General features: G+C 54.7%; 1 protein-coding gene across 4 annotated transcripts; it reads left to right on the plus strand.

Moving 5' to 3' along the window:
- The first annotated feature begins 5749 nt into the window (after positions 1-5749).
- Positions 5750-15842, plus strand: CHST1 (carbohydrate sulfotransferase 1). 4 transcript variants are annotated; one of them, XM_071809160.1, is made up of 2 exons: positions 5750-5781; positions 13660-15842. In XM_071809160.1, exon 2 carries the CDS (start codon positions 13704-13706, stop codon positions 14961-14963), a length of 1260 nt encoding a protein of 419 aa, XP_071665261.1. In that variant the 5' UTR covers positions 5750-5781; positions 13660-13703; the 3' UTR covers positions 14964-15842. The 4 variants fall into 4 exon arrangements, with proteins under 4 accessions (XP_071665261.1, XP_065694055.1, XP_071665260.1 ...); XM_065837983.2 differs by lacking the exon at positions 5750-5781 and adding an exon at positions 6240-6456 and having other exon boundaries at positions 13660-15841; XM_071809159.1 differs by lacking the exon at positions 5750-5781 and adding an exon at positions 6781-7023.
- Positions 15843-17461: the final 1619 nt, after the last annotated feature.

Consider the following 17461-nt stretch of genomic DNA (forward strand, 5'->3'; position numbering starts at 1 on the left):
CTCTGTGCCCAAGATCCCAGCCTTGGGCAGCTGGCAAGGAGGGGTTCTCATTTGCCGCTACTCATTTCTGCCACTGCAGAGGTTTTTAATGGAAATATTAAGTCTGATATGAATGATGGACAAGTGCAAGTATGTGTGTATGCACTGAGGTAACAGAAGAACAAGGGCTAAAAGAATTGTTGTGTTCATAACTGAGGATGCATTTTCAGTTAATCTATCTGAGCACCACCAAGTCCAGGTCTGATAAGCCCTGGCACAGACGCTGTGTTAGCAGAAGATATCAGAGCGCTGTTAGTTTCTGCTAACCCAGCAAGAATGTACTCCAAGCAGACAGACAAGATCTATCCAAAACTAGTTCATCATTGCCCAGCAAGAGGACGCAGGAGACACAGGGAGGACCCAGTGACCAGCATGGCCTGTCCTTTGTGTCACAGAGATCCTGAAGATCCCTTGGGGGACATGCATCTTGGTGTTTGTACATAGGAGAGCATGAATGGGTAAAAACAATTTGCTTAGAGATTTTGCATAATAAAGTAATCTTCCCATTCTGTAAGATCTTGTGATTTTGCACCGTGATTAAATGACTCCCACTTTTCAGCCACTTACAGAAGTTTATAAAATACATAATAATATGAACCAAGAGCACCTTACACTGGCACAGCATGAAATGAAGGTGGCACACACGGCTGGCTCTGATGGCCCTGTTGTTCGTGATGAGATCAGAGCAACCCATGTACCTGATGGCACCAAGCAGCCCTGGGAAATTGTTTCTTGAGGATTTTCCTACCTGCCTGAGCCAGCTGGGCTGACTGGCTGGACCAGTGGGCATGCAGCGGCACAGACTGGTCAGGGAGGTATTGCCCCAAAGATAGACTGCTGTTTAACCAGACTTTTAATCTTTATTTTTTTTACTGACACTTTCATAAACCCTCCTTTTTCACTTCAGTGAAAGATGCAGTCACTTAGTAAATAGCCACCTAACACCTCTGTAAATTCACAATATGGGAATGTTTTTTTTAAATTAAAAATACCAGAATCAGTGTTAATTTTACCATTGTATTTTGAACTCCCAAGAAAATGAGACTACGAATGATAAAGGCCACATAAAAGTGTTGACTTGGCTACAGTGTGATTTATATTTAACACAATGAAGCCTGATGTACACTTTTAGAGAAGAAAACAAAAATGCCATGATATGTGAAAGTCCAGCACAGCTTTTGATGCTGGCTTTGGGTTGACCTCACCTCAAGAGAAGTGGAAATGAGCCAGGGAGGGATGAAGGTGGCTGACAGCTGAGCAACAAGGCTGGAGGAGAACAGTACTATGTCTTGTTTATATTGTTTTCTGTGCTATGAGCAACACAGACCCCAGGAGCTTGTAAGGTTTGACCTTTTCCTGGGAGGTTTCTCAGGAGTTACATGGGATGCTAAGGGGGCCATCTGCCCAGGCTGGTGGAGATCATGGTGGGCTAATTGCCCATAGGTGTGCTGAGCTGAGGTATGATCTCCTATGGTCGGTCCTGGGTTACTCTCTGACTTCTTGGGTCCGTGTTTCCAAACAAGCATCAGTCAGGCTGGAGAGGCAGGCAAGAATGATGAAAAGCCCAGAAACTCCTACTTCTTTGTAAGAGATAAAGAAGTTTAGTCTATTTAACTTCTCAGAGAGAAGGTTAAGAGATGCCTTGATCATGATCTATTAATACGTACACCAGAGAAATAGTTCAGGTAGTAGATAGCTCTTTAATCTAATAGGCAAAGGCATAATGCAATGCAGTGGCTGGAAGCCAAAACTCGATGCCTCCAGACTAGATATAAGGGGCACGTTTCACTATCAGGCACATCAAGCTCTGGAACAGATCACCCACAGCAGCGATGGCATCTCTCCTGAGACACAGGTGTGCTTGTGCATCACTGATGGCTCTGACACAGGAATTACTGGGTACAAGGCAGTAGCCTGTCACCCACAGGGGAAAGGCTGAACAGTCACAACAACTATTTGGACCTTAGAACTTGGGATTTTACAAATGGAGAGTTGATCGTGTTTATTTCTGTAGAGAGGAGGACAATCTCCCTTCCCTGCCTGCCCTGCCTCCAGCAATTTAAAACCTAGTAACAACATAACATTGATATGGTTACTTTTGCCCTCATTCATTTCCTTTACATTATGTGTTATATTGACTGTTTGGAGGGAAAACCAAAAAGGAGTGAAAGGCGGGGGTAAATAAACACATCCTTGGCTACATTACCATTTCTGCACACAGGGCATTTGTAAGCTCCTCAAGAGAAGGGATTATAGCACGAACTGTTCGTCATCACTTCTGAAGAACAGAAGGACATAAATTCCGAAGTCTTTTGTTAAAGCTTCTATGTGATGGCCAATAAGAGAGGACATTTTCTGAAAGTCATGCGTGCCCAAAATATTCCAGGCTCTGTCCCTTAAGATCAAGGTATCCAAAAATCACTCTGTGAGAAATCACGGTTGGCACTCCTGCGGGGCTTAGGAATGATTTTGGTAACTCCATGCACCAGCCAGCTCCAACAGACTTGAGAAACTCCTCACCTGCACCCCAAAACCCTGCAAAGAGAGCCAGGGGACAGGGAGGAGGTGGCAGCAGCCCCCACTTTGGCACAGCCCTCCAGCTGCTCCCACTCTGCTGAGACAGCCCTGCCGTAGCCAACTCACTGCCGAGCAGCCCCTGGACAGCCAAACCACAGCTCTGGCTCTGCCACACACCTTGACATCTTCTGTCTGCGGAGCAGCTGAAAAGTTTTTATCATCTCAGCTCTGAGCGGTGCTGCCTTGCAGCAGGGAAAGCCTCGGGCCGGTGGGGGGATCTCCATTGCCCCCAGAGCCGGCCAGAGCGGCACTGCAGAAAAACCATAGCATGCAGGTGGGTTTACAAACGCTACAATACAATCTGACACAGGCACTTAAAATGCCGTGCTTAAGCACACAAATAGTATTTTCTATTAGTCTGCCTTTAAATTTATGTGCCTTAATACATTGCTCTTTATGTTAACGGCGTTTCGCAAGATGTACAGGGGATATAACGTGGCCAGATTACTGTGAGAATCATAACTTTTCTCCTGACTGCATTTTGAGTGATTAGAACAGTAACCTTCACATCACCTTAACAGCCACATTGGTATTTTATTACATATATTCCCAAGCAGATTATGTTGTTAAGAGAGATTTTTTGAACCATAACTCAAGAGGAGAAAATACAAAGCCTTCGCAGAAATCTGTTGCTGGAGAGCATGGAAATTGGATGCTTTCAAACTGCATTTGAGCTTGGATGAAAATTTTAAAAGGTGAGCTTTTTTGACTCTCCAAGTCATCAGCAGCCTCTCCGCTCTCCTGCCTAGAGCCATGGAGGGAAAAAAGGACGCCTTTTAAACAGAGGCAAATTTGCTTGATGAGGGTGAGGCACAGCCCCAGCAGTCACTACCTCTGAAAAGCAAACTGACCACAAACACACACCACAGAGCCTAATTAATAGTTTAATACTCACTGGTCAGAGATACAGAGCTATAATGTGAAAACCATCAAACCAACAGCATCTCTCTAGATTAACACTTAAAATACCAGGGAACATCAGAAAATGTGATCATGCTCGGATGAAGTTATGAGAAGCATCTATCTGTCCTTTAGCCATGCTTTTATTCCTCATTTTTTTCATCATTCTCTCAAAATTCTTTCCTTCCTATGAGAAAGCCTCTACAGCCATATCACTTTGCCTGCTCCTGGTTCAGCATCACCATTTTAAGCCCAGGTGTTGTGTAAACACTCAATGCACATTGCTGATGTTTGGAGGTTCTCCAGGCACCTGTGCCAGTCCCACAGGCAGGGAGACAACCCACAACACCAGGAAGTATGTGTCCAGTCACCCTGGGATTGCTCCAAGTTGTGGGGCACCCTGGATTTTTGCAGGTGGACTTTGGAGGCATCTCAGTGCCCACCCAGACTATTTCTGGCTTAGTGTCTAAGACAGGAGAAAATCCTTACTCTTTGGGAAGACTGGGAAGCATGCAGGTGCCTTTCTGCTCTCTTGCTCTTACCGTGAGCCACTTGAATTCCTCCTGGCACTGGTCTCTGGCCTGGTTTATGTCTTACTGGGCCAAACTCCTTGAGATCCTGCCATTCCTGCGCTTCCAGCACCTTGGACCCTAGTGGGAGCAGAGCATGGCTGTGGCCGCAGACCAACTGGGTGCCCACTCCCAGTTCCCCTCCACTGCTCGCTGGATGTGCCAAGCAAGTTTGAGAACACATCAGACACACACCACGGGCACCCCGAGCTGCTGAAGGCCTGTGTGCTGCATGGGGGTGGCACTCAGGGCTATTGTACAGATCCTACGAGTCCGTAGGTACAAGGTCAGTTGTGCCACAGCAGATGAATCAGCAGCTCGTGTCTGTGGAAAGGAATGGCTTGAGCAGGCACATCACCTGAGGAACACCAGTGACAGAAATCCCAGGGCCTCCAGTGTGTTTCCAGCAGCTCCAGGAAGAACTTACGACAGCCAAGAACCTCAGTCCTTGTCCTTTGCCTGGCATAGGAAAACAAGCACGAGAGAGTGGCTTCAGCGCTTTCTCACTCAAAACAGGATACACCAATGCGCTAGCACCGTATACTGAATGCTATGATGGGGAGCTGTTGCTATGGTGAGGGAAATAATATTTAAGCACCAACTGTTTATAAATATAAAATCCCTACAAAGTTTCCTAAAATTAGATTAAGGGGGCTAGAGCTGTCAGGATATTGTAAAAGACTTGAGAAATACCAGTATTTTTGGACACACAAGATCTGGATACTCCTAAAACAGCATATGCAAGTCCAAAATGCTAAACATCAAAAGTGATGACTATGCTGTTGTGCTTCCCAAGGTTTAAAGGCAACGTCATAGCCCTGGACTCTCTGTCACAGCTGGGCAGGCCTATGTGATCAGAGGTGATACCAGCATTCCCAGGGATTTATTTTCCTCTTTCGACACAATTGCAGCACAGACACCTGAGCTCCGCTGTTCCTTGTAGCCCACTCACTGCCAAGTGGGGTCGTTCTGAGCTGCTGATTGACATGCTGGTACTGTGACCCTGCAGTTACACTTTGTGAATCTTGGAGTCAGAGGTGAAGATCTGGAAATCCCTGAGCTGGGGAGGCAGCTCCTTGCAGAGCTCAGGAGGTTGTCAGGACCTGGGTGCTGCTCATACCAATGTAAGAAAACTGCTGTGATGCCTTATAATGTCCAGGCAGCACCAAACATGCACAAAGTAAAATGGGGATATAAAAAATTAATATCTGTTGTAGCATCTCCAGAATCATAAGCTGGCTCTTGTTGGCAGCTGTCATATCAGTGGAAGTGCAGTTAAAGTGCTAAAAACTCAGCTTAGTTGGCAAGCGCCTGACAAACAGGAAACATTATAAGTTGCCGAAAGTAAATGTCCGACCCATTTCAAAGGGTGGAACAGAAGCAGAAACCAGGAGGAGTGTGGCTATCAGTCAGCAGCCACCTCAACATCCCTGACGGTCTCCCGTGTGTCATTTCCTCTGCCCCAGGTGATCAGGATGGCACCTTCCCGCCTCTTCTGTTAGCATTCCTGCCCCGCCGGGCTTGGTTTTGGTCCCTGCCCGTGGCAGTGAGCCCTGGCCACGGCGGCGCAGGGAGGATTCCTGGCGCTGAAGAACTAGTCCCCATGACAGTGTGTTTTCTGACGAGCAAAGGCCACCGGCAAATGAGCGAACGACTGCACACTGCCATCGCTACCAAATCCGGCTGGGTCCCCAGGGTGAGCGGGGCGCTGGTTGCGCCCCAGCACTGGGGCGTGAGGAGGGTGGGAGGCACCTGCCGCCCGCATCAGCCCCCGTCTGCGGGGTGGCCTGACCCGGTCCCCGGGGATCCCCGCGCCACCCGCCAACACCCAGCGTGGGGACGACTCGTCTTCCGCGGGGAGCCCTATCGGGTCTTCACCCCGCCGCGGGAGGGGCTCTGCCCGCTCCGGCTGGGCCCCCTTGGAGAGAAAAAAAGGGCCAGGGAGAGTTTCCTGCCCGGCAAATCCTGCCCAGTGGCCGGGCAGCGCGGGCGGCGCGAAGCGGTGCGGGCAGCGCGGGGCGGGGGCAGTGCGGGGCGGTGCGGAGCGGAGTCTCTGCCTGTGCGCGCTGCCGGGCGGTCCGGAGGAGGGAGGGAGGGGAAGCGGGTGCAGCCCCCTCCCCTGCCCGCCGGCGCGGAGCGGAGCGGAGGGGCGTGGAGAGGCGGCCGCGCGCGGGGCTGCCCGCGCGGGCAGGGCAGGCAGGGCAGGGCGGGCGGGCAGCGCGCGGCCGCCGGCAGGGATGAGCCCCCGCGGCGCGGCCCGCTGAGCGCCGCCGGCAGCCGCCCCCGGGCTGGGCTCGGCGTCCCCCGCCACAGGAGCCGCGGCGGGGCCCGCCGGGGATGCGGGGGGAAGCCCACCGCGGCGCTCTGCCAGGTAAGGGGCGCTGGGGTGGGGTGGGTTGGCGCGGCGCGGGTCGGCGGGGGTGGCGAACCGGGGCTCTCCCGTAACCCTTTACGCGCCACCAACTTTCCAGGGCAGCGAGGCATCACCCGCGGCGGCGGGAGGGACTTTTCCCCGCTGCTCCCCGGCGGCGGTGCGGCGAGACCCCGTCCCGCGCTGCCAGCGCCCGGCAAGCCACGGCCGCGGCTGTTCTAGCGGGGGTCGGCAGCCGTGGCTCCCGAGAGCCGCGGGAAAAAGGAGCTGTGGCGAAACTTGGGCTGTTGTTGGGCGAGAAGCTGCCGCCTGGAACAAGTCAGTAGGTCCCCGGTGGCACAGGGGAGGCCAGCTGCCCTGCCCGGTCGTGTGAGCCGCGCCAGCTGGCAGACCAAATGCCCCAGCATTTGCTGTCAGACCTTAAAGTGGTCTGATAAACCTGCCGTGAGGACGCAGGCTGGCGAGAAGAGCTCGTAAAGCGGGGTTGAAGCACGCCATAGCATGGAGCAGTCCTACAGGAAAGCTGCACGGTTCGAGGTTTGGGCTCCTGATGCAGCCATACCCTGGGTACGTTGCAAAGAGAGTATTTTGAGGTGGTGAATGAGCGCGTTCATCCAAAAAGAGCCTTCTAGCTCCTGCCAGGGGAGCGCTCTGGGAGGGAGCAAGTATGCACAAACAGGCTGGTGGATGTCTTTGGGGAAGGTGGAGAGCACAAAAAAATTGTATCAGGTTTACCCAGGCGTTCACATCTTTGCGAGGAGTTCAGCAGATGAGGGATAAAGAGGCACAGGTGGATGTTGCGATAAGAAAACTCTGGGTCTGGCTGGGGTTTGTTGTTACTTGATAGTGATTAATAACTCAAAATGTGTATGCAGAGTACCAGTAGGGAAAAACTGAAATATCCGTTGAAGACTCAGTGATGATTTAAGTGCACATCAAAGTGGGCAGTAATCTTTTGGTGGCAAAGGATCTCTGGGATGGGCAGAGACAGGGAAGTGGGGGGCATGCCAGGAGTGGCTCTGAGCACTGGGGTGCTGTGCCTTATGATTAAAAAAGTGCCCCAGGAGGTGATGCATGTGAGAGCAGAGCGAATTTTGGTCTTTACAGTCATGAAGCACCTCCACTCTGCATACGGTGCTCACCCAAGGAAGGTGGCGGACATGAGTTCCCAGCTGGCATTTGAAGCTGTCACCTTAGAGAAGCTCTAATGCTGTAGGGCTGAAGAGGAGGCAAGACTGAATGCTCACTCCCACCCCATCAGGATCTCGTGTTGGTGGGCCTAGTTAGGCGGAAGGCTTGGGGACAGTGAGGACAGAGACCAGCCCTGCTCACAGCTGTTGTGGTGTCCAAAATCAGGTAGCACCTTTGGGAAGGGAGGCTGCTTGGTGCTGCATTTCTCAGCAGTACCCCTTTCCCCTGGGGAGCGGTGGGGTGCAGCCTGCTTGTGCCCAGGGTGGCTGGGCCACAGGCGTGCTCAGTGCTTGCCTGGATTCGCAGAACTACCAGCATGACTAAGCCACTGCGACCGAGTGGGATGCTCGTCGTTAAACCCCGTCAGGAGCCCGTCTTCCCCGCCTCAGTGACCACAACACGTTGTTTTATGAGATAAACTCTTTGCTCAGTGGGAGAATGCTGCGAAGCAGCAGAGCCCGTGCCAGTGGGTCCCTGGCCGAGAGTTGTTTTGCAACCCTGCGACTTAATTTCTGTGCCTGGGTGGCGAAGCTGGGGGGAGCGGGGCCACAGGAGCCAGGCTGGCTGGGCAGGGAGGCACCGTGGGGCGCTGGCTGCGGCTCCCCCTCCCTGACCAGCCCTCCAAGCTGCTCTACCCTGGGCAGGGCACCCAGGGGTGTTGCTTGCTAGGCAGGGGACAGGGAACAGGGCTGAGCAGCTGCTGAAATAGATGTTGTGAACCCTGTAGGTGACTGCACGTGTGGGTCTCCCTCCCTGGGGGTGACAGGTTGTCTGTGATGAGGCGCGTTTTGGGATGTGTCCCCCAGTGAGCACGCTGCAGCTATGCCTTCCAATTGCTGCAGTCACACTTGTGTCAGGAGAGAGCTTTTTTGGCTTGTAACTTCTGGCGTGGGCTTCACCTCATGCAGGTGTGCATGGTGCCCCTCTGCACTGGGGTGGCCATGCCCAAGCACGGCGGGCAGACAGTTCTGCCCTGTCTCTACACTCACCCACCCTTCTTCCTCCTACTGAGACCCTGGCACCTCCCAGTTGTTCGCTGCTCACAGTTGTGTTTTCCAGCCAGTCCCAAAGTCCTGAGTCACTCTGCCGTTTCCATGGAAACGGCCTTGCTGGCAGGAATCGGTTTTGGGGGTAGAGGGTGCTGGTAGCTGGACCGGGACCCAGCAGGCCCCAGGGAGGGCTTGCGGGGCACAGGCACTTCTCCAGTTCATTGCCCTGCTTCTGGGGCTTGTGCCGGGGCTGGAGCAGGCACCCGCGTTGCACCTTCTTCCACTCCCTTTTCCTTTCCCCTGCCACCGGGAAGTGCAGAGGGGTTTCCCTGGCAGTGGTGAGGGAGCCTGGGTGAGCCCAGCTGGGCCAAGGGCACAACTTCTGGGGAGCTGTTGAGAGAGGGGGCAGCCTGTAAGGCAACTGAAAAGAGCAGGTTTTTCTGACTGCCCTGTGAGAAAGCCTTGGAAACAGCAATGACAGCATCAGTTCCTATAAGGTTTCCTGCCACCACCCCCAAGTTTTTCAAACACGGCCACCTGCAGGGAGCAGCAAGGGAACCTGCAAGGAGGCTTGGGGCAGGAGGCAGGGCAGCTGCGTTGCTGTGGGACCCCCAACCCCCCGCCACGAGAACAAGCTTTGGCTGGTCCAGGGCACTGCTCTGTGTAGCACCTGGCAGCTTTTGGAGAGGAGAAGATGTGTGAGTTGCACCGCTCCCTGCAGCAGCCCCGCGAGTCCAGCCTGCTTGGCAGCACCTGAGCACAGGCACCAGTGTAGCCTCTGGCGCCACGGTCCTGCTGCACTGTCTAAAAGCAGGTCATTCACATCAAACCTGGGAAGACCATCCCCAAAGTAGGAGTCGACCGCTCAGCATTGCCTCCCAGGCCTGCGCTGCGGCTGGCTGGCCGCGCTTGCTGCTCCCCGCGCCGGTGACTCACAGATGCCTTTCAGCTTAATTCATTGCCTCCGATCTCCCCAGCGCTCCTGGGCTGCCTTGCTGGCTTCTCGCCTGCTCATCCTCCCTAGAGTAGCGCTGGGAGTCAGGGGAGGAGGAGGAGGAGGAAGGCAGGTGGTTACGCACCCGCTGCCATTTCGTGGGTGTGTGTGGTGGGGGGGTTGCACTGCCTGCAGCCATTCTCTCCTTTCCTCTGGGCTCGAGGCTGTGGGAAGCAGGGCAGGGGAGAGGAAAGGCTCAGCGCTTTCCTCTTCCCACAGACAATGCTCCTGTCCCCCTGACAGGCACTGGCAGCCTCCTGCGGGGCTCGGAGCCAGTTGCCGGATGCCGTGCATCCCTCGTGGACAGCCCGGTCCTGATTCGACTGCAGGCAGCCGGACAGAACTGCCGGCAAGCAGTGGAGTGCAGTCTGGCATGCTGTGACCAGAGGGGGGTTAGGGTCAGGGAAGGGGCAGTGGTGACCCCAGCACAGTGCAAACAGGAGCCCATGTGCCCTCTTGCACGGCCGTTGCAGTACCAGCAGCACTGGGGGCTGGAAGGTATGAGTGACCCCCACCCCAGCTCTCCTTCTTGTAGCCCCAGCTGCCTGGAGGGACCTACCAGACTCAGCTCCCGCCCTTGGGCTGCATTTGCTCATCATCCTTGGTGGAGTTGAGCTAGAGACAGAACAGGGGGAGACTTCGGCTGGGAACACTTTATAGCATGGAAACATCTGTGAGTCCAGCATTTCGGATAACTCCCATGGCCACAGCATCCCACAGTCTAGGGCTGAGTAGCCAAACGAGTCTCTGCCTCACACAGGAGTCTAAGCCCCACGTGGGGCTTGTTGCTGGTCTGGACTGCTGGCCCCAGTATCGGTGCCTGAAGGCGAAGAGGTCAATTTAAGAAAAAGGTCCCCTGTGGCAAGGATGGGAGAGCAAGTGGCTATCCACTACATGTGTGTGTAGGAGACATCCTTCTGCAGTGTGATGGCTGCAGCTACTGCTTGGTGAGGCTGCCCGAAGTCGTGTGGTGCCACTGGCAGCTCCTCCTTGGCAGGTGTTTAACACCAGCCTGGCTGTGTCCAACAGCTGAGCAAGGGTGGGTGTGAGGGGAAGCCATCCTCAGCTGTGCTGGCAGCTCCTGGGCACCAGGCACTTGTGCTGCCCCAGGAGCACCCTGAGGGCACCCTGCTGCCGGTCACTGCTGCCTCTGGAACCCGGTGCTGGGCTGGGCTGGAACTGCAGCCCCTTGGGACAGGCAGCAATGGGAGGAGGCAGGAGAGCCAATGGGGGGCTGAGAGGAGGCTCTGTCTGGCTTTAAAGGCCACAAATGAGACATCAGGGAGAGAAGTCTTCTCCAAAAACCTGCCCCTCCCTGGCTGCGGCTCAGTAGGCAGGCAGGACACATGCGGAAGGTGATGAGGAGCAGACGAGGCTGAAACTGTGCTGTATTTTCACACCTGCTCTCTCAAGGAGGTGAATCAATGCCCTGTTTCTTCCTCTCCACAGCTTGGTGCGGGTGGGCGGGGAGCTTGAAATGCTCACAGTCAGCGATCCGGCAGGAATTGGGACCAAGGAGGCACCTGGGCTCTGGCTGTCTTTTGCAGGGGAGCCAGCAGCGGGTTTCTGCCACATCCCGGGACAAGCTGAGTGGTGTCTGCTCCAGCATCCCTCAGCAGCACAGCAAGGAATAGAAGCTGAGGTTGTGTGTGAAGGATGCAGTGTGGCTGGCCATCACTAGAGAGCAGGAAAGCATTCCCACTCCAGCTTCCACCTAGGCAGCATATGGGAGCCACCTGGGTCAGGAGATGACAGCAGGGACCCTCCTGTCCTGGTTTAGCACACCTGGAAAAACACTTTATCCAAGGGATAGAAGATCCCATGTGGACACTAGGGCCAGGTCTCCCCTCTGCAGGGTGGGTAGCCCCAAACCAGGAGCAGCAATAGCCAAGTGTCTGCGGCTTCGGTCCCTCAGACACATGTCACACCCTGACAGGCAGCCCGGGGGAAGGCATCCCTTATTGCCCAGGAGAAAACAATCCTTATTCAAAGCATTGTTATGGATCTAAAGCACAGCTCTCAGTGCACAGACATGGGGATGGCTGGCAGGGGGTTGTCTGCAGTAGCTGTGCTGGAGCCCCTGTGCTGGGGTCCTGCTCTAAATTTCTGCTCTTGGCAAGAGGTCTCTGGAACTCTTACTTCCCGCCTGCACCAAGCATCTGGAGCAACTGGTAAATAATAATTAAAAAAAAAAAAAGGAAGTTTTCAACTCATGTGCATGTCTGAGCAGCCTTCCTGGCATCCCTCACTGGGTGCCAGGGTCTCTCTGAGGAGCAGGGCATGTTGAGGAGACAGGAACAGCATGCTGTGCCAGCTGCTGTGGGCTCTGCAGGGAATGTGCACTGGGAACATTGTGCTGTCCCAGGCCCATCAGGGATTTTAGTGTGCTCTGGGCTTGAACAGGCCCTGTGTGCTGAAATCCTGGCCCACCGTTCTCCCTTGGAGACTTCAGCTCAGCAGTGACAGCAGCAGCTACAACAGTCCCAGTGGCTGGGGACGAGGAGCTCACCACCAGCTCAGAGCCATCTTGGCACTCTCCCTGGGGATACGCAGGGACCGTGAAAGAAGGGGTGGGGAAGGGGAAGCAACAGTAGCGATGGTGCTATGGGAAGGGCTCTGCTGGGTGGAGAGCAGAGATATTTGGGTCTGTCCCCTTGGTTTTGCCTGAGGAGGAGGGTGGGTGGGTGGCTACAGAGGCACATGCACAGGTGAACATACAGCACTGGAGAGGACACACATGGAAGGAAGATGGGCAAGAGAAAGTGGATGCAAAGGAGCTTCAAAGCTGTTGCTAATACTGGGGCATCTCCCCTGCACAGGGCTTTTGGCTTGTTTGGGGTTTATGGAATGAGTCTGCCGTCTCCTTCCCTCTAGCCCCGCTGGCCTCAGGGACTGATAGCACATGGATGTGAAGCCCTGTGCTTTGGAGAATGGCAGGGCAGTCTGTGAATGTTGTTTGGTCAGTGAAGAGGGGGAAAATGTTAAAGCACCATCACAGTTACGTTCCCAGCTATGCCACAGCTCCCCAGGTGTGTCAGGGGTGCTCCTCACCTCACTGTCCATGAACATTCCATCCAAGTGTCCGGCTCAGCTCTCCCTACCCTCGCCCACATGTAGGCAGCAGCAAGGCAGGGGCTGGCACCACTGAAGTTGGCCAGGGCAGCTGCAGCCCTGTTCTTCCCTGCACCCGTCTCTGGAGGCTGCTTCACCGTTTCCAGTAGACAATGGAGGGGATGCAGTTTTTCATGCTTCCTCCATTGAAGTATTGCTTTCCTCATCCTCTGGTGCTAATAGGATGTGGTTCTGAATCCCAGAGATGAGCAGGATCTGGCCAGCACCATGAGCTCAGTGCTGGGGCCACGATGGGCTGGCAGCTGGGACACAGCTCTGGCTGCTGCTCATCCACAGAGGCTGAAAGACTGAGCTGACCTGCCTATTGCACCTCTAAGCAAAGAGGTTTGCAGCTCCAGCTGAGCCATTGCCCCACTCTAAAGCAGGAGGTTGTTGGCCTGGATGGCCTGGATGACCTTGCCCTGCCAGCTGGACAGGAAGAACGGAGTTGGTGCTTGACACTATCCCATGCCCCATTGCTGCCATGGCTCCTGCACGGAGTGTTGAAGACACTGGCTGATGGGTGACAAGTGACTCACAAGGCAGCTTGGGGTGAAGGGTTCACAGAAGCTGGATAGAGGCACACAGATGGTGTGGCCACCAGGCTTTAACAGCTCCCAGCCTGACTGCAGAGTATAGGGTGAGCTGTGTGGAACCAGATTTGTGTACATTCCCAGCCTGGAAGGAAGCAGTCTCTGGGGCTGAAGTCCTGGCTGAAAGAGTCTCTGCAGGCTTGCCAGCCACTGCCTGGTCTTCCTCTCCTTTGAAATGGGGCTCTGAGGTATGTGACTGGGGTCCACATGGTTATGGCTGATGTATAAGCATTAGGAGGATATTTGCTGGTACCCCCAGCAGCTGGATATTTGGGTCATCCTTGGCAGTCCTTGCTCAATCCATGACTTCTCTGTTGGGTTGCAGACACCGAGACGACCTGTGAAGAAGCTCCATGAAGGTGATCAGCCATGCAATGTTCCTGGAAGGCTGTCCTCCTACTAGCCTTGGCATCCATTGCGATCCAGTACACAGCAATTCGGACCTTCACTGCCAAGTCCTTCCACAGCTGCCCTATCCCCAACCCCGTGAACTGCAGCCTGAGCCAGGACATAGATGTGGCCGACAGGCTGTGTGATGAGAGCCCCACTTTAGCGTATAACCTCTCCAGGAAGACACATGTCCTCATCCTCGCCACCACCCGCAGTGGTTCCTCATTTGTTGGGCAGCTCTTTAACCAGCACTTTGATGTCTTTTATTTATTCGAGCCCCTCTACCACGTCCAGTACACCCTGATCCCAAAGCTGACCCAGAGCAAGAGCACGACGGACAGGCGAGTCATGCTTGGGGCCAGCCGAGACCTGCTGAGGAGCCTGTACGACTGCGACCTCTACTTCTTGGAGAACTACATCAAGCCCCAGCCTGTCAATCACACCACCGACCGCCTCTTCCGCAGGGGAGCCAGCAAGGCCCTGTGCTCACCACCCGTCTGTGAGTCCCTGGGAGCTGTCGATCTCCACCTGGAGGAGGGAGACTGTGTGAAGAAGTGCGGTACCTTGAACCTGACGCTGGCCACCGAGTCCTGCAGAGAGCATGGGCACGTGGCCATCAAAACCGTGCGGGTGCCTGAGGTCAGCGACCTCCGGGCCCTGGTGGAGGACCCGCGGCTGAACCTGAAGGTCATCCAGTTGGTGAGGGACCCTCGGGGGATCCTGGCGTCCCGGAGCGAGACTTTCCGGGACACCTACCGTCTGTGGAGGATCTGGGACGGCACCGGCAGAAAGCCATACAACCTGGATGTGACCCAGCTCACCACAGTGTGCGAGGACTTCTGGAACTCTGTGTCCACCGGCCTCAACCGGCCACCGTGGCTCAAGGGCAAATACATGCTGGTGCGGTACGAAGACCTGGCCAGGAATCCCATGAAAAAGACCGAGGAGATCTACGATTTCCTGGGCATCCCCATGGACAGCAACGTCGAGCGCTGGATACAGAACAACACCCGAGGAGACAGGTCCTCCTCCAAACACAAGTACGGGACAGTGCGCAACTCAGCGGCGACGGCAGAGAAGTGGCGGTTCCGTCTGTCCTACGAGATCGTGGCGTTCACCCAGCACGCCTGCCAGCAGGTGCTGGCACAGCTCGGCTACAAAACCGCTGGTTCCGAGGAGGAGCTGAAGAACCTCTCCATCAGCCTGGTGGAGGAGAGAGACTTCCTGCCCTTCTCCTAAGGCAGCCCCGGGGGGGGCCGGTTTTGATATGGACAGTTTCTAACTGTTGCCTTATTTTATTTTCTTTTGTTTTGTTTCCCCCCCTCTTTCTCTCTCTCTCATCTTTTTTTCTTCAAAATTTGCACTAAACCTTGAGCGGGAATCTCAGCAGCTGAGTCCAGGGGAAGCAATTTGCTGCCCCCCAATACGTTTTGGACGCAAGAGGAATTGGGTCTCTACAAGCAAGAGTTAGAACTGTGGATGGGTAACAATGTTTACAAAACACATAAAATGTATAAAGCAACCTTCAAGCTTTCCAAACCGAAGGGTACCTGGGGTACTGTACTTTGCACTGTTTACTTTTACAATGTAAGAGGTAAATATAAATATAATTTATGAATGGTGTTGTCCCCTCCAGAGTAACTCCCCTTGCCCCTGATGAGCAGGTTAGACTGGAAGCTGAACGTGGAACAATCTCCTTGTTTTTGATCTCAGTGCAACATGTCTGTTTGTTTAAGTCCTGTTATTGGGCTGGGCAGTGGGTCAGCTGCTTGTATGTGGCTGTTTGGTAACACCTGTGATGTTTCTTTGTGCCAAAAACCCACAAAAGAAAAAAAAAGTGAAAAAAAAAAAAGTGGTTGGGTGATTTGGTAAAAGCCCAACATATTTAACGCTTATTTCTGTGTTTTCTGTAAATAAAAGTGCAATAAAACTGACCTGGGGGTGAACTGGAAGACCTCAGTGACTAAACTGGGGTGGAAGCGCCAACAGGTGGAGAGCAGCATCTCCTGCTCTGCCCGGCTCCTGTGGGGCTGGGAGTTGGGGGGCAAGGTGGGGCGTGCTGCCCCGAACCCCAGGGCAGCAGCCACCTCCTTGGGCATGTGTATATTTCGTCTGAAGTGTGTCAAAATGCAAGTAGTTAAGCCAAAATAGAGAACCTGTGGTTATTTACAGACCTGAGAGCATGTTGGTCTGAGTGGGGACACAGAACTTACTGAAGTGCCTGGTGGCACTGGCACAGTGAGCCCAGCCCCATGGGGCTGCCCCACACTGCCCCCCCGCCGTGTCTGATGCTGCTCATGCCAGCACTGGTGTGCCCTGCATGGAGGACCAGAGAAAAGTGCTTGAGTTCAGGTCATAAAACTGCCAAAATGGAAGCAAGCAGGCAAGATGATGGTCCTGGCAATGCACCAGTTCTTCATGAGCTGCCTGCTGCCTGCGGAGGCAGAGCCACCCACACAGGGCACTTTGGCAGGGCAGGAGCAATGCTGCACCGCAGCAGTGTGCCCAGAGCCCGACACAGGACCTTGCTGGTCTGGCTGATCTCTGTCTGATCTCTGGCTGCTGGAACAGCCGACCAGCTCCTCCAACCCTACTGAGACAGAGTCCTCCAAACAGCCCAGCCCTTGGGGCATGTCCCACAGACCATGGGCAGCTGCAGATGGGAAGACACAGGGGCCAGTCCCCAGAGGGCAGAGGACAGCAATGCCCCAGCATTTCCCGGCTCTGTTGCTCCTGGAGCCAGGCAGGATAGGGACTCAGAGAGACGTGACCACAGCTGGTCACATCTTCCCACAGCTGCACACTCCCAGCGCTGGAGCCACTCCTGGCACAGGAGTGTTTGAGCCACCCGCAACGCACCTACCTGGTCAGGTCTCCTCTACAGGTGATTTTCCAACATCCTTTTTCCCCTTTAAACAGCTCTGGAGGGGCTGCTTTTTAGTGGCGTTTTGCAAACTGGCTTAACACGGCAAACCTGCTCCAGCTGTGCTGTGGAAAAGGCGAGCAGAGGTGATGCATCTGATGGCCTCTCCTCAGGGCTCACAGCTGGAGCACCTTTAAATCGGCTACACTGTCAGCAAGACGACATGGCTGGCTCCAGCCCCATGAGGAGGAATGGGGTGACAACATGCACGTGTTGTGGGACAGGCCCTTCCTCCATCTGCCTCCCCACATCAAGAGAACACCCCCACCCCAGGCACCTTCACTCAGGGGCAGGAGCACCAGCCGCTATCCTGGGTGAGGATGGAGGAGCCGGGCACATGGCAGTGGTGGCCACAGCCAGCCTCATCCATGCTGCTCTTACTGAGCAGCTGGCAGCAAAGCGTCAACCAAATAAATGGCTTGATTGCCCCATTATTAGTTACCAAATTAATCCTTTTGTCAGCACTTAACAAATGCCAGGCTGCTGGCTCCTGGCCTCGCCCCAGGAAAAGGAACACGGTGTCTGGGGGCCCGATCTGGCACAGCCTGGCCGTGGGGCTGCAATCCTGCCTGCACGAGGGCTGTGTCCCTGGGACCATTGGGCAGCTCTGCCCAGGGTTAGCGCTCGTGAAGCGGTTGAGGTGGCCAGGGTGGCGTAGCCGAGGTGTCCAGCTCTGGCCTTCCCAGCAGCTGCACTGCCTGCCAGCAAATGCACAGGGTCTGGCTGCCCCACGGGCTCCCCCACAGCTCTGGGGAGGGATGTCAAACCACCTCGTCCTGCAGAAAGGTCAAGCTGCAGCGGGGGAACCAGGCTT

The sequence above is a fragment of the Patagioenas fasciata genome, chromosome 5, assembly GCF_037038585.1.
Source record: "Patagioenas fasciata isolate bPatFas1 chromosome 5, bPatFas1.hap1, whole genome shotgun sequence".
NCBI lineage: Eukaryota > Metazoa > Chordata > Aves > Columbiformes > Columbidae > Patagioenas > Patagioenas fasciata.